This window comes from Heterodontus francisci, chromosome 9, assembly GCF_036365525.1.
Source record: "Heterodontus francisci isolate sHetFra1 chromosome 9, sHetFra1.hap1, whole genome shotgun sequence".
Taxonomy (NCBI): Eukaryota; Metazoa; Chordata; class Chondrichthyes; order Heterodontiformes; family Heterodontidae; genus Heterodontus; species Heterodontus francisci.
In genome coordinates this window covers 21,395,074-21,412,017 of record NC_090379.1, presented here as the reverse complement: position 1 = coordinate 21,412,017, position 16,944 = coordinate 21,395,074, and the positions used below count along the sequence as shown (strand labels likewise).

Genomic DNA, 16,944 nt, shown 5'->3' with positions numbered 1-16,944 from the left:
CAATAAAGGAAAGCATTCCATATGACTTCTTCAGCATTCTATCTACCTGTCCTGCCACCTTCAGGGACCTGTGGACATGCACTCCAAGGTTTCTCACTTCTTCTACCCCTCTCAATATCCTCCCGTTTATTCTGTATTCCCTTGCTTTATTTGCCCTCCCCAAATGCATTACCTCACACTTCGCTGTATTGAATTCCATTTGCCAATTTTCCGCCCACTCAACCAAACCATTGATATCTTTCTGGAGTCAATGGCTATCGTCTTTACTATCAACTACACGGCCAATTTTTGTGTCATCATCAAATTTCCCAATCATGCCTCCTACATTTAAGTCCAAATCATTAATATATGCTACAAACAGCAAGGGACCCAACACTGAGCCCTGTGGAACGCCACTGGAAACAGCTTTCGATTCCCAAAAACATCCGTCGACTACTACCCTTTGTTTCCTGGCCCGGAGCCAATTTTGGTTCCAACCTGCTACATTCCCCTGTATCCCATGGGCTTTCATTTTACTGACCAGTCTGCCATGTGGGATCTTGTCAAATGCCTTGTTAAAGTCCCTGTAGAGTAAAATGCCTTACTAAAGTGCATGGAGAGTCAAATGCCTTCCTAAAGTCCATGTAGAAGAGGAATATGGAATTAATCAGCATAAGATGTGCTGACATATCAATTGATTCAGTGTCTTCAGGTATGCTCTCCATAGATATTTCTCAATCCCATATCCTTTTCTTTTAAGGTTTTGGCTTAAGAAGTTACCTTGACATAATGTATTCTTTTGTGCCCAATAATAAAATTATCTGTCTTCTTAATTCCAGATATCAATGAATGCCTGATGTCAGGAATGTGTCAAAATGCTAACTGTTTGAACACCAGAGGTAGCTACAGATGTACGTGTAAGCCTGGGTATATGCTGGATACATCTAGGAGTCATTGCATCTGTAAGTAATAATCTGATGATTCTGTACCATATCAGATTAGTCACATGCCTGGATATAGTTAAGGCAGGCAGATGTTGATCATCTTAAGTTATCATCCAGCTTCGATAATACACTTTATACTAAAAGCAAAGATCCAATAGCACATCTGTGAGAATGTTACACAGACAATATTTTGTAAAAACAGTTTAAGTATTGCTTGTGTTTGAAATATTTATCTTTAATACCAAGCTTAAGACCTGGAAATTCCTCGGGTAGGTTAGGACATAGGCCCCATTTGTGCCCAGGGGAGGCTGGGATATGGGTAAGAACTTGGCTCTGCTATGGGTACACCAGGTTTAGACTTTTATGGTCACGTGGTGAGGGATTTGGGTGGTTCCCATTGTTCAACTCCCCCTGACCGCAGCAAGTATTTTTTGTTATTTGGGTTTAACCCCTTTGTGTTTTATTTGTGAAATAAACAGACAGCGACAGGTTTTCTTGTAGGTTTAAAACAGAAAATTAATTATTTATTGATCAATACGCCTTAACCTGAAATTGTCGTAATTGCCTCCAGTCATGCATTCGCTCCCACGTGCACACACACACACACACAAAAAGAGAGGAACAGGGGTAAGCGGTTGTAAGTGGGTGTAGATTTCAGGGGGTCATGGTAAGCCTGTTGAATTCTCTCAGAAGTCAAGTTCTCATTGGTTGCAGTCCTGAGGTGTTTGTATATTTCTCTCTTGGTTGTAAGTTCAGTTGAAGACAGTGGATCACCTCTAATTCACTGCAGTATAAGTATAGATGTAGAATTATACAGCAGGGTGCATTCCTTCTGCCTGCGGGATTTCTCCCAGCCTCTTAGCTCAAAAGCTGTTTTGTGATGTTTCTTTCTGGGTGTCCTTCCCTCTCTTTGAGGGCTGCTACCTTTAAGGTCAAAAATGGCTTCTCACCTTTGTCTCTGATGGGAGTCATGGATCTCCCTCCCATGGTGACCGACAACGGCCTAGGATGTGGCTACTTAACGCCGTCTTTGTTTCAGGAGAACACATTTAATTCAAAAGTATCCCTTGATAAGTTCAATTGCCACCTCTCAACCTAGTTAGGAATCCTTTGTTCTAAACAGACAGCCATCTTTTGCAGCATTGTTCTGTTTTTAAAATAAAAGGTCAATTTTTTAAAAGACAACATCAATTTTTATAACTCTTCAGTAGTCCATAAATTTTCATCATCGCACTTCTTGTACGGGTGGCAAGACTAAGTTTTAAAATTTCATTTGAGGCCCATGGGCTCTTGTGGGAGCTGAAGACCATTTAATATGTGAAAAGAAAAATTTCTTCGATCCTTCAAGGCTTCAGGAGGGCTTGGAGGAGATAGGAATTCAGGTGGAGTGGCAAGGTACTGCTTAGCCTTAGAAAGGTTAATTGGTTTGGGCCATTGATGCGTCCATGGAGGTGTTGGCAGCATATCCCAGATATGCAAATAACTCAATTTTCATAATTTGGGATGGGGCCTCTGACATTTGAGTCAAGGGTTTCTGAGGGTACTGCTCTGCTGTATTCATGACAGTGGAACAAGGCCCTCAGAATTTCTAGGACATGTATACTTATTAAACTCTGGAAAATAATAATGAATTGACTTGCCAGTCCAATGTTAAACTTTTCTATTTCGACCTCAAATTTTCATGGCAGCTAATCTTAACATAAGTGCTGAATAGCTTGTCACTGATCCTATCGCCAGGATTTTCTCGGAAGTGGGTAAGTCCTGACATCAGGACCATATGCGGGTCCCAAGCCTGCATGGGTGGGCAGTGGGACCATGGTGCCAATCTGCCTGGCAGTAGCTTCTTAATTGACAGCTGCCAGGCCTGCTGTCCAATTAAGGACAGCTGGTTGGCTTTCCAAGTTGCTGATCCAGTCAGAGGTCCAACAGCTCTGCAGCTTCGTTAGCACCACTGAGCAAGGTGGCCATTGCTGAGGCTGCAAGGAGAATGAGAGGGTACCTACATTTGGAGGCATCCTTGCAGGGCAGTCAGAAATTCTTCTTCTGTGTTGGGGCCAGGCAGGCCCAGCAATCGGAGGAGTAACCCTTCTAATGACAGCGGTGGGACTGTAGGGGCAGTCTTTGATGTTGGAAGCCCCCTGATACTTTGCCATCGCCCGAAACTACTGGGAGGCCATTTTTTTTTTAGAGATACAGCACTGAAAGAAGCCCTTCGGCCCACCGGGTCTGTGCCGACCATCAACCACCCATTTATACTAATCCTATACTAATTCCATATTCCTAACACATCCCCACCAGTCCCTATATTTCCCTACCACCTACCTATCCTAGGGGTAATTTATAATGGCAAATTTACCCATCAACCTACAAGTCTTTTGGCTGTGGGAGGAAACCGGAGCACCCGGAGGAAACCCACGCAGACACAGGGAGAACTTGCAAACTCCACACAGGCAGTACCCGGAATTGAACCCAGGTCACTGGAGCTGTGAGGCTGCGGTGCTAACCACTGCGCCACTGTGCCGCCCCATCTTCGGCATTTTGCTGGCTGCCTAGGAAGGTGGCCCTCAATTCTGCCTTTAATTGGCTAAATTGTCCACTGTTGTTGCCGCCACTGGTAAAATGGTCCAGCAGCGGGACTGTGTCAGGTAGCCCTCCCAACACAGCTCCCTGGCATTTTACTGGCCCCCTGCCTCCTAGCCCGCCAGCCGGGGAGGCTGGTAAAATCTCACCCAATGGATCAGAGATAGGTTTTCCAATCTAAAAATTTCTGCATGGCATCTGCATCACCAGGGTACATCTCGGGTGCCTGGCTTAGCAGGGAAAAGGAATAGTCATGGAGAACCATTGTTTCAAAGAACACAAACTGCCCCAACCCACAAACTCCCTTCCGTAAAGAAGGCCAATTCTTGAAATCTGGCAGGTTGAATTTTCAAACATCTAAGCTGGCAAGCTGGTGCACTTTTTTTTCCGTTCATGTAATAACCATCCAGAAAATCCCAGGCTGGGCTCAGGGAAACTGTAAGCTTTGGAATGACCTGCCCCAGGCACACACCTTCTGACGTGGGAGTCCATGTTTGGGACAGAGATTCTGCCCCATATAAGGTCCTATGGAAACTAATGGTGAAGGCACGGTAAAGGTGTGCAAAGGAAACCCAACCGAGCCCGAATGCCGGACCCGGATGTCCGACCCTTCCCGGCACCAAGCCGACACATGTCGTTGGGACTCATTGGGGTCGGGTCAGGTAGCAGGCCTTTACTCATGTACTGATGTAAAGGCCTGCTACCCGATCCGACCCCGACGGGATCCGACGACACGTGTCAGGTTTGGGCCGGGTCGTGTCGGGCTTCTGGCTCCGGCATTCGGACTGGGGTCGGGTTTCCTTTGCACATCTTTAAGGCTCGGTTCTGGTTCTCAACCTTAATTTTAGGTCTTTACACTGATTACTACTTATGGCAGGAGTGCAATACCCACAGAAATTTAGGGACATTAGACCAGATTTTCACAGGGCTGCGGGGTTAGGACATGGTGGAAAACACCGTCCTGGAGGTCATCTCAGGATCCCGACAACTCCAGGACAGTTTCGAATTTTCAAAGTGCTGGCAGCAGAGAAGGGAACAGCATTGCATGCTGCCAATTAATGTCCCATTAAGCTCCTTTCGGAGCTTGTTAAGAGGCCGGGGTGTTCAGCAAGGCAATTTTTAAATCTGATTTCGGTGATCCAGACCAGTCTGGTGCACATTAGTGTACAGCTGTTGAGGTCACCGAGGGGCAAAGGAAAGTTTGTTTCTTTGTGTGTTGCAATGCAATTTGCGGGGCCACCTAGCGCCAGTCGAGTGCTGTACCTTCACTTAGCATCTATGGCCCTTTTTCCACTATCTTTATCATCCTGGCCCTTTCATGAGCTGCCTGCTCTCCTTGGCAGCCCTCTATGTAGCTGTCACCTGCCTTTGCCACTGGCGCCAAGCAGACGGCTCCCACCTCTGATTGGGCGCTGAGCTTGCCTCGTGCCCAGTTAGGGCATTAGCATTCAAAGATCCTGTCACAGCTGAAGCGTGGAGTCAGGACCTAGAACTTTTCAGGGAGTCAGGTTCACCACTGACACACAGTGGCAGCAGGGAGTCAGGTTCACCACTGACACACAGTGGCAGCAGTATGTACCATCTACAAGATGCACTGCAGCAACTCACCAAGCCACACCATCCTGACTTGGAATTATATCCCAATTTCTTCACTGTTGCTGGGTCAAGATCCTGGAACTCCCTTCCTAACAGCACTGTGGGTGTACCTACACCCCAAGGACTGCAGTGGTTCAAGAAGGCAGCTCACCACCACCTTCTCAAGGGCAATTAGGGATGGGCGATAAATGCTGCCTAGCCAGCGACACCCTCATCCCATGAACAAATAAAAAAAACGACCCCGCTTTGAAAGTCTAGCCTGTTGTATTTGAAAATAATTCCTGTAGCTGCAGGGGCTACATTGTTTCAAACGTGCTATGAGCCAGGACTGAAGCCAGGTCTTGGAGTCTGTTAGAAACCAGCCTGGCTGTCTGCCTTCTCCTTCAAATAGCCAGGGCACTGATGATTGTCTTAACATGGTGGTGTCACAATTGCTGTCTGGGAAGTGACTGTTAGTGGCCACTGACTATTTGAAAACTAAATGGAGAGGAACCCCTTTTGTTTCCTGACGGTCGTAAAATAACATATTGGAGCTTGAAGCACTAAATTAGCCATTATTAATTCCCTGGCCTTTGACGTATCTTGCAATCTGAACAAGTTGCAGGGTCCTTACATTATTATGCCAGGTTTCCAAGGTGAAAGTGATGAATTTGTTTGCCTTGGCAAGCAAGCAACAAATGAGCTGCTTGATGCATTTATGAGCTATGGTGCAGTTGATGTTACTGATGTCCTTGAGAAGGTGGTGGTGAGTTGCCTTCTTGAAGCGCTGCAGTCCGTATGGGGTAGCTACACCCACAGTGCTGTTAGGAAGGGAGTTCCAGGATGTTGACCCAGCGACAGTGAATGAACCAAGTCAGGATGGTGTGTGGCTTGGAGGGGAACTTACAGGTATTCCCATGCAACTGCTGCCTTTGTCTTTCTGGGTGGTAGAGGTTGCGGGTTTGGACGGTGCTGTCAAAGGAGCCTTGGGTCATTGCTGCAGTGCATCTTGTAGATGGTACATACTGCTGCCACTGTGTATTGGTGGTAAAGGGAGTGTATGTTTGTGGATGGGGTGCGAATCAAGCAGGCTGCTTTGTTCTGGATGGTGTCGAGCCTCTTGGGTGTTGGAACTGCATCCATCCAGGCAAGTGGAGAGTATTCCATCACACTCCAGACTTGTGCCTTGTAGATGGTGGACAGGCTTTGGGGAGCCAGGAAGGTAGTTACTCGCCGCAGGATTCCTAGCCTCTGACCTGCTCTTGCAGCCACAGTATTTATATGGATCCTCCAATTCAGTTTCTGGTCAATGGTAACCCCCAGGATGTTGATAGTGGGGGCTTCAGTGATCGTAATGCCATCGAATGTCAAGGGGAGATGGTTAGATTCTCCCTTGTTGGAGATAGTCATTGCCTAGCACTTGTGTGATGCGGATGTTGCTTGCCATTTATCAGCCCATGCCTGGATATTGTCCAGGTCTTGCTGCATTTCTACACAGACTGCTTCGGTATCTGAGGAGTCGCAAATGGTACTGAACATTGTGCAATCATCAGCGAATATCCCCACTTTTGACCTTATGATTGAAAGAAGATCATTGATGAAGCAGCTGAAGATGGTTGGTTCTAGGACACAACCCTGAAGAACTCCTGCAGTGATGTCCTGGAGCTGAGATGATTGACCTCCAACAACCACAACCATCTTCCTTTGCGCTAGGTATGACTCCAACCAGCAGAGTTTTCCCCCGATTCCCATTTAGTCCAGTTTTGCTAGGGCTCCTTAATGCCACACTCTGTCAAATGCTGCCTTGATGTCAAGGGCAGTCACTGTCACCTCATTCTTAGCAGTGGGTCCAGTGCCTGTGCAGATTGAGCACGGGCTGTTCTACTGCTCAATATGCCTGAAAAACTAGCACAGCGCAATACTGATCTCTACCCCTTTAGCTTCCGACCTCATTTGATTGCTTCGATACAGCTCCCAAACAAATCTAATGAGAATAACCTCACTGCTGAGAGGCAAGAGTCAAAATTATGGAGTGTCTGATGGCCTTTGGGACCAACTAAAATGGTTCACAGCAAGGTAAGTGAGGAATAGGGGAGGGATTGAAAAAGTCCTCGATCAGAGGAGGCTGGAAACTGAGTCAGAGGAAGTCCTATCTGTCCTTCTGGGGCCAGAAGGAGCTTTCCTGACACATAAGTATCCTTTAAAAAGTTTTTAAAAAAACTCTGCCTCCCCCAGCCTGGAGCACGTCTACCACGACCTTATCTGGTATGTTTGAGACCATTTGGTTCTCCGTTGGGCCCCGGTTAAAATGGCCTGCATGACTGATGTTCCTCTTTTAGCAAATGCTTCTGAATGTTGATGTGCAGCCTCAGCTCTGTCTGTTTCTCTTTTCACAAAGGTTTGCTTGTTGCAGTGTTGAAATTCTTTTATGTTTGTGTTTGTCAGTTGTTCGCACATGTAACAGATTACCTCTGACTCACAGACTTTCAAAGCTAGGGGTTGCTGTTCAAAGTATAAAGACACAGCACATAAATTTTGCCTTGTAATTAATGCTTTAAGTTTAAAATTATGAAGGTAAGTTTTATGGGCACACTGTTGAAACAGTGGGAATTGACCACAGTAAAAGTTATGTTAAGACAACCTCGCTAAATTTCATGAGGTTAGCCATGTGAATTGTGCTTAGTCACCTACCATCAAGATTAGGTCCATCAGCGAGAGACACTCCTTAATTCTTACTTGGCATGAACCTTTAGACAGCTTGTTAAAGAAGCAGAGCAATTCCATTTTGCAGTACTGCTTTTAGGCACTTGTATAATGTGATGGAGGGTGTCCTCGGTGTTAAGATAGAACTTAGTCTCCATAAGGTTACTGCTACCAATACTATCATGGACAGATGCATCTGCGACAGGTATATTGGTGAAGATGAGGTCAAGTAGGTTTTTTCCTCATGTTAGTCCTCTCACAAGCTATCGCAGGTCCAGTCTGGCAGATATGTCATTCAGGAGTCAGCCAACTCTGTCAGTAATGGTATTACCAACCCACTCTTGGTGATGGACATTAAAAACCCCCACCCAGAAGACATTCTGTGCCCTTGCTACTCTCAGTGCTTCTGCCAAGTTCAACATTGAAGGGTACTGATACATCAGCTGAGGGAAAGCAATAGATTATGATAATAATTCTGATGCCATGAGACTCATGGGGTCCAAATCAATGGGCTGAATTGCATGAGCCCTCTAGGGATGGGCAGGGTGGTGGGGGGGCCCATGATTGCGAGGGTCAGCGGTGGGGTGGGTGGGGGGGGCGGGTGTGTGGAGTGTCAGTCACCTTCACAATGTCATTGAATTTGGTCTGGGGCAGTGAAGGTCGTGGATGGCCTTCCCACCCAGAGGTCAACTGAGGCCTTAAGGGGCCAATTTTTGGACATTTAAGGGCCTCTTCCCGCTGCCTCTGGTATTTTACCAGCAGCAGGGAGACGCTCTGCCACATGGTGGGCTGGTGGGGAAGGGCCCATATGTGGGCAATCTGTGGCCCACGGAGGTCCCTGGTGGCAAAGGCCATCCCTGTGCCACCACCCATTCCCCTGTCCTCAACTACCCAGACCCCACCCCTCTTTTGGCCTGCCTGACTTGTCCCGGCAAGCCTGTCCCCACTTACCTGCACTCCGGGGCTCCATGGCTGCTCCTGGTCCGGTGACTGCTTCAGTTCCAGCAGTGGCCACTGGTCCGTGTGGCGGTGCTGGAACTGCTGAACTGCTGTTCCTCTGATTGGCCAGCAGCTCTTCAGGCAGGTTTCCCTGTCCTTTAGCAGATGGGGACCTCCGCGTGGGCAGTTAATTGCCCGAGCACTGTGAAATGCAGGCGGGGGTCCCTCAAACAGCCTTTTTGGCTCGGTGTTGGGACCCCAGCGCCTGCATAAAATCCAGCCCAATCTATACCACTGTGCCGCCACCTTTGGTGGGTCTGTGTTGCCAGTGGGACAGGAGATACCTGGGGATGCTAATGGAAGAGTGCTGAACATTGCTGAAAGGTAGGTTCATGGCCACGATAGTTGCATGGCCACCATTACTGATACTAGCTTTTTATTCCAGATTTATTTCATTAACTAAATTGAAATTTTCCAGCTGCCATGGTAGGATTTGAACTCATATTTCTGAATAATATGTTCTGTCCTTTGGATTACTGGTCCAGTAATATAATCAATCTTCTTCCATACTTGTCTGTTTATAAATAAAGAGAAGCTGTTTCCAATGGCTAAAGTGTCGACAACCAGAGGTAACATGAGGAAAAACATTTTTTGTGTGTGGTTAGGATTTGGAATGCACTGCCTGATAGGCAGGTAGGTCCAGATTCAACAGTAACATTCTAAAGGGAATTGGATAAATATATGAAGGCGAAAACATTTCAGGAATATGTGAAAAGAGCAGAGCAACGGGACTAACTGGATTGCTTTTCAAAAGAGCCAGTGCAAATTCAATGGGTCACATCAAAGAATCACACTTGATGTCACAGATTTAATTTTAACAATGATTTAACAAGTGTTTAAAATAAAGAGTTCTGTTCACTGCTGCTGCATATGCCCATCTGATCTTACAAGAACCCCCAGGTCAGGTATTTTCCCCAAAACACAAAGTTACTTTCAGTTTCTCTTCCAAGTACCATATAGCCTTTAATATTATGACAAGGCACTGGAGGCCTTACTGGTGGAGGTTGACCAGAAGAGAAATTATGTTTCTGCAGGAGGCCAGGAAACCCTCAAGTCAAACCTTCAGAAAGGAATGGTCAGTGTGGTCAGTGTCTGACCCTGAAAACCTGGCTGCAGTGCTGCAAGAAGTTCAGTGACCTCATGCAGGTGGTCAAGGTCAGTGAATGCATCTTTAAAGGACATCTCCTCCCCACTAATCTCTTATGCTGCTCAATACATCACATCCCTCACTCACCCATCAACACTTCATATCAGTCAGGACTCAGGCCTAACATGCAGAGACTCCACCTCACTGTCACATATACCAATGATGCAAGCCTCATACCCACCTCTCACTGCTTCCGCATACCTCCAGCTATTCAGCTGTGGCAGATACATCGCCCAAACACAGTGCAACACAATTGATGACATTCTTCTCTCTCTTTCTCTCTCTCTCTGTCTCTCTCACAGGACAAGGCGACACACAATAGAAGGGAGCACAGCAGAGGCTGCAGGGGATAGGCACACCTGCGTCTCCTGAGATCTGTGGAGGAGATGGTTCTCTGCATCATTGGGCCAGCTGTGACAGAGCTGAGAACATTAAGGATGACAGCATGTTCCTGCCAGATGCCCCTTCTCAGATCGCACCACACCATCACCCTGCTACCTGGAATGCTGTGCAAGCTGCTGATGTTGTGACCATGGACCTCTTGCTTTCCACCCCACCCTGGACTTCCTCTTTATGATTTTCTGCTTTCAGACACCCAAGAACTGCTGCTTGCCCAGCCACAGCAGCCCCAGGAGAAAGAGAGAGAGCAACATCACAGTACTGATAAGGACGCCCTGTCATTTGATCTGACATTCGCTGCCACCAGCTCAGATACTTTATTTTTATTCTTTCATGAGATGTGGGCATCACTGGCAAGGCCAGCATTTGACCTTGAGAAGGTGGTGGTGAGTTTCCTTCTTGAGCCACTGCAGTCCATCTGGTGCAGGTGTAGTACTTTTAGGTATGGAGTTCCAGGATTTTGATCCAGCAACAGTGAAGAAATGGCAATATATTTCCAAGTCAGTATGGTGTGTGACTTGGAGGGGAACTTGCAGTTGGTGGTGTTGCCAGGTTTCTGCTGCCCTTGTCCTTCTAGGTGGAAGAGGTCACAGGGTTGGAAGGTGATGTCAAAGAAGGGATGGTGAGTTGCTGCAGTGCATCTTGTAGATGGTGCAGACTGCTGCCACTGTACGGTGGTGGTGGAGGGATTAAATGTTTGAGGTGGTGGATAGGGTGCCAGTCAAGTAGGCTCCTTTGTCCTGGCACTGCGCATATCTTAGAGGCTAGTATAGGGTCTGGACCTGCTCGTATTGAGTCACTGGGCATGAGTGGGCTGCAGCCATGCAACAGAATGTGATTGCCCTGCATTTTTTTTATCACAGTGCAGAATTCCTGAAGTCCTAGATGTAGGGATGAGAAATTTCCACCAAATGGCAGATTTCCGACATTTGGGTTTTGGAAATATGCCATTGGCTCCTTCTGGCTCGCCAAAGCTTTCAATCTGACCCTATCTGTGATTCGTCAGTGTCTGTAACTGACAACGGGCTGCCTGGGTGGGGTGAGTTCTGATTGGCAGTTCATGGTGCAGGTGCGCTGGGATCATCTGCCCCTGCTGTTTTCACGCAATTTAGTGAATGAGCAGCAATGGCTGCTACGGTACAAGAGGTAGGGAGATAGAGAGGCCAAGGGGAGAGGAAGAAGCGGGCCAGCACACAGCCAGAGGCGCGGGAACACAGGCATCCCTTTAAGCCAGCACCAGCCTGGGGAGTGGAGAGAGTGTGTCACGTATCCCTTTAAATCAGCACCAGCCTGGGGAGTAGAAGGAGAGACAAAGGGGGGGGAGGGGAAACAAAGAGAGTGGGGGAAACGCAGAGAGGGTGGGGACACAGAGGGGGGGAAACGTGGAGGGGGGGTGGAAGAGAGAGAGACAGAGACAAAGAGAAAGATAGGCACAGGGAGGGAGAGAGAGACACACCGAGAGAGAGAGATAGGTACAGAGACAGAGAGAGGGAGAGAGACAGACACAAAGTCAGAGAGAGGGAGAAAGACAAACACTGAGAGGGAGAGCAAGAGGGACACAGAGAGTGAGAGAGACAGAGAGAGGGGGGAGAGAGAGGGCGATCAAGATCACTTCTGACAGATGGATGTCTATCCGGAATACTCCGCATCGTTACATGACTACTTGTGCAAACAAAAACAATGCCAGGTATCTCACTAAATCAGTGTTCAATATAGTTATGGGAAAGTAAGTTAATAAATTAGTCTTCTCTTTTAAAGCTTATTCACAAAAATGCACATTTTTTGTTTGTTTTGATTTCTAGTGAAATTAATTTCTAATGCCTTTATCTTTCCAAAATTTGCTTGCTGATCCCCTATGTAGGGCAAAAATTGTAATGTGGCCCCTCATGCAAAAAGGTTGGTCACCCCTGCAGTTTCTGACCTTCAGACCCAGAAGATCAGTTTCAAAAAAAGCTTGGAACTCTTCCCCCCCTCTGTGTCCCCACCCTCTCTGCGTTTCCCCCACTCTCTTTGTTTCCCCTCCCCCCCCTTTGTCTCTTGACAGTTGCTGCATGTAGGAACTGCTACTTCCAATCTTTGGGGCAGGCTTTGTAGTTTTCTGGGGGGCTTCCAAAAAAAAATCAGAACTGACAGATCCAGCAGCCATGAGGCGCTGTGGGCCATCAGCAGTAGCAGAACTGGATTCAACCACAATCTGCAACCTCATGGCCTGGCACATACCTCACTTTACCATTACCATCAAGAAAAGGGATCAACCCTGGTTCAATGAGGAATACAGGACAGCATGCCAGGAGCAGCATCAGGCATACCTAAAAATGAGGTACCAACCTGGTTAAGCTACAACAAAGGACTACATACAGGCTAAACAGCAGAAGCAGCTAAGTGATCCCACAACCAATGGATCAGATCAAAGCTCTGCAGTCTTGCCATATCCAATCGTGAATGGTGGTGATCAATTAAACAACTAACCGGAGGAAGAGGAGGCTCCACAAACTTCCCCATCCTCAAAGTTGGAGAAGCCCAGCACGTCAGTGCAAAAGATAAGGCTAAAGCATTTGCAATCATCTTCAGCCAGAAGTGCCGAGTGGATGATCCATCTTGGCCTCCTCCTGAGATCCCCAGCATCACAGATGCCCATCTTCAGGCAATTCGATTCATTCCACGTGATATCAAGAAATAGCTGAAGACACTAGATACAGCAAAGGATATGGGCCTTGACAACATCCCACAGCAGTACTGCAGAATTGTGCTCCGGAACTCGCCGTGCCCCTACCCAAGCTGTTCCAGTGCAGCTACAACACTAGCAACTACCTGCCAATGTGGAAAATTGCTCAGGTATGTCCTGTCCACAAAAAGCAGGAAATAGCTAATCCGGCCAATTACCGCCCCGTTAGTTTACTCTTGATCATCAGAAAAGTGATGGAATCTGTTGTCAACAGTGCTATCAAGCAGCAGTTACTCAGCAATAACCTGCTCACCGATGCCCAGTTTGGGTTCCGCCAGGGCCACTCGGCTCCATGCCTCATTACAGACTTAGTCCAAACATGAATAAAAGAGCTGAATTCTAGAGGTGAGATGAGACTGACTGCCCTTGACATCAAGGCAGCACTTGACCGAGTGTGGCATCAAGGAGCCCTAGCAAAATGGGATCAGGGTGAAAACTCCTCACTGGTTGGAGTTACATCTTTTTTTTATTCCTTCACAGGATGTGGGCGTCGTTGGCAAGGCATTTGTTGGGTGTCCCTAATTGACCTTTGACAACTGAATGGCTTGGTAGGCCATTTCAGAGGTCACTTAAGAGTCAGCCACATTGCTGTGGGTCTGGAGTCACATGTAGACCAGACCAGGTAAGGATGGCAAATTTCCTTTCCTAAAGGACATTAGTGAACTAGAAGGGTTTCTATGACACTCTATGATAGTGGCACCATTACTGAGACTAGTTTTCAATTCCATTTTTATTAATTAGTTGAATTTAAATTCCACCAGCTGACATAATGGGATTTGAACCGGTGTCCCCAGGGCATTAGCCTGAGTCTCTGGATCACCAGTTCAGTGACATTACCACTACGTCACTTTCTCCCCTAGCACAAAGGAAGATGGTTGTTGTTGTTGGAAACCAAATGCCTAGGCCCCAGGATATCTCTGGAGGTGTTCCTCAGTCCTAGGCCCAACCATTTGCAGTTCCTTCATCAATGACCTTTTCTCCATTATAAGGTCAGAAGTGGGGTTGTTCGCTAATAATTGCATAGTATTCAGTACCATTCGCTATTCCTTAGATACTGAAGCAGTCGTGTCCACGTTCTGTTGTTTTACTTGCTGCCTACTGGCTAAAAAAGTTCTCCTAAATGTAGTTTAGGAATTCAGTGCCCTCTATACCTTTTACACTGATTCTATCCCAGTTAATATTAGCGTAGTTCAAATCCACGACTGTTCCTGCCCTATTGTTGGTGCACTTCTCAGAAATTTGCGCGCGTATTTGCTCTTCTAAATCCCTCTGACAATTTGGGGACCTCTAGTACACTCCAGCAGTCCTTTTTTGATTGCTTGTTTTTTACTAATAGGTATGATATCATACTTACAAATTTCTACCTGTGCCCTAAGCTTATCTGCTTTATTCAGCAGACTCCTTACAGTGAAGTATATACTATTATGCACAATGAAACTCCTTTATTGTCTATTTTCTAGCCATTGTTTCCTCTGCCATACTAATTTTCTGCCTTACATTTCCAGATTTGCTTCTGCTTTTTGAATTTACGCTCAGGTTCCCATCCCCCTGCCAAGCTCGTTTAAACCCACCTGTACAGCACTAGCAAATCTTCCCACATCGATAATAAAAGCAAAATACTGCAGATTCTGGAAATCTGAAATAAAAACGGAAAGTGCCAGAAAAACTCAGCAGCATCTCTGCACAGATGCTTCTCACATCGATATTGGTCCCAGCCCCTTTGAGGTGAAAACCGGCTTATACAGATGCTGCCTCCCCCAGAACCAGTCCCAATACCCCAGGAATCTAAATGCCCCCCTCGTGCAACATCTTTGTAGCCAAGCATTTAACTGCACTACCGTCTTATTTCTGTTATCACCAGCATGTGGCACCAGGAATAATCTGAAGAGTACTACTTTGGAGATCCTGCTTATTAATTTCTTTCCTAGCTCCCAAGAATTTGCCTGCAGGATCTCATCCCTCTTTCTGCCTATGTCATTGGTACTGATATGGATCAAGACCTCTGGTCATTCACCCTCCCTTTCAGAATGTTCTGCAGCTGCTCAGTGCCATTCTTGACCCTGGCACCAGGGAGGCAAAAAAACATCCTGGAATCATGTATGTGGCCGTAGTATCTGTCAGTGTCCCTAACAATTAAATCCTCTGTCGCAATTGCTTTTCTGACCTCCCTTCTCCCCGCCTGTGCAGCTGAGCCCATCCATGGTGCCCTGGACATGGCTCTGACTGGATTCCCCAAAGAAACCCTCACCAATATTCAAAACTGAATAGTGGTTCAAGAGTATGATGCACTCAGGGCACTTCTGCATTACCTGCCTGGTCCTCCTTGTCTGTTTGGCATTCATCCATTTCCTCTCTGCCTGTGCACTCTTAAGCTGTGGGGTGACGATCTCCTGAACATGCCATCCATGTACCTCTCAGCCTCACAGATGTACTTCAGTGACACCAGCTGCTGCTTAAACTCCACAATATGAGCTCCTCCAGCTGATGACATTTCTTGCACATTTGGTTGCCGAGGACACAAGAAGCATCATGGATTTCCTACATGGCACAGGGTGTTCATTTGATAGGACTGAGGTGTCCTGTCATGTCTCTATTAAATAGAGTATAATCTAAGCATACCAGAAATAACTTTAAGACTTGTCCCTGATCTGGACAAAACAAATACTCACGAGCAATCAATACTCACTAATCAGTTCTTTCCCTTCTGCTAATGTCACTTTAGATACTTTTTACCTCTCTCTCTGACAGTCATGCTACTTTATCTCTTAATCTATATTTATTTCTAGGTTCTTTTAGCTTTTGCATTATCTTGCTGTTTTGCTAATACCAAAACACAAACACTGACCTTAACACTTGGACACACCTTAACACAAACACTTGAACAAATTAACATTGAAAGGGAGGAGGTATTAGTGGTTTTAGCGGGCTTAAAAGTGGATAAATCCCCAGGCCCAGATGAAATGTATCCAGGCTACTATGTGAGGCAAGGGGGGAGATTGCAGGGGCTCTGACACAAATTTTCAAATCCTCTCTGGCCACAGGAGAGGTGCCAGAGGACTGGAGGACAGTGAATGTGGTACCATTATTCAAGAATGGTAGAAGGGATAAACCAGATAATTACAGGCCAGTGAGTCTTTGGGAGGGAAACTATTGGAAACAGTTCTGAGGGACAGGATTAATCTCCACTTGGAGAGGCAGGGATTAATCAAGGATAGTCGGCATGGCTTTGTCAGAGGGAGATCATGTCTAACAAATTTGAGTGCATTTTCCGAGGAGGTGACTAGGTGTGTAGATGAGGGTAAAGTAGTCTACATGGACTTCAGTAAGGCTTTTGATAAGATCCCACATGGGAGATTGGTCAAGAAGGTAAGAGCCCATGGGATCCAGGGCAATTTAGCAAATTGGATCCAAAATTGGCTTAGTGGCAGGAGGCAGAGGGTGATAGTCGAGGGTTGTTTCTGCAACTGGAAACCTGTGACCAGTGGTGTACCGCAGGGATTGGTGCTGGGACCCTTACTGTTTGTAGTGTACATTAATGATTTAGACCTGAATATAGGAGGCATGATCAGTAAGTTTGCAGATGACATGAAAATTGGTGGTGTTGTAAATAGTGAGGAGGAACGCCTTAGATTACAGGACGATATAGAGGGGCTATTAATATGGGCAGAGCAGTGGCAAATGGAATTTAATCCTGAGAAGTGTGAGGTGATGCATTTTGGAAGGAGTAACAAGGCAAGGGAATATACAATGGATGGTAGGACCCTAGGAAGTGCAGTGGGTCAGAGGGACCTTGGTGCACTTGTCCATAGATCACTGAAGGCAGCAGCACAGGTAGATAAGGTGGTTAGGAAGGCATATGGGATACTTGCCTCTATTAGGCGAGGCATAGAGTA

The 16,944-nt window shown here is 46.6% G+C and overlaps 1 protein-coding gene across 4 annotated transcripts in view; it reads left to right on the top strand.

Annotated features, from left to right (window-relative positions):
- The window catches only part of LOC137373618 (latent-transforming growth factor beta-binding protein 2-like), a 773,188-nt gene that overhangs the window by 358,369 nt on the left and 397,875 nt on the right, over positions 1-16,944 (top strand). For all 4 annotated transcript variants that reach the window (XM_068038663.1, XM_068038661.1, XM_068038660.1 and 1 more), the window contains exon 10: positions 819-941. In XM_068038663.1, the coding sequence (XP_067894764.1) occupies positions 819-941 (123 nt within the window). The remainder of the gene's footprint in view (positions 1-818; positions 942-16,944) is intronic.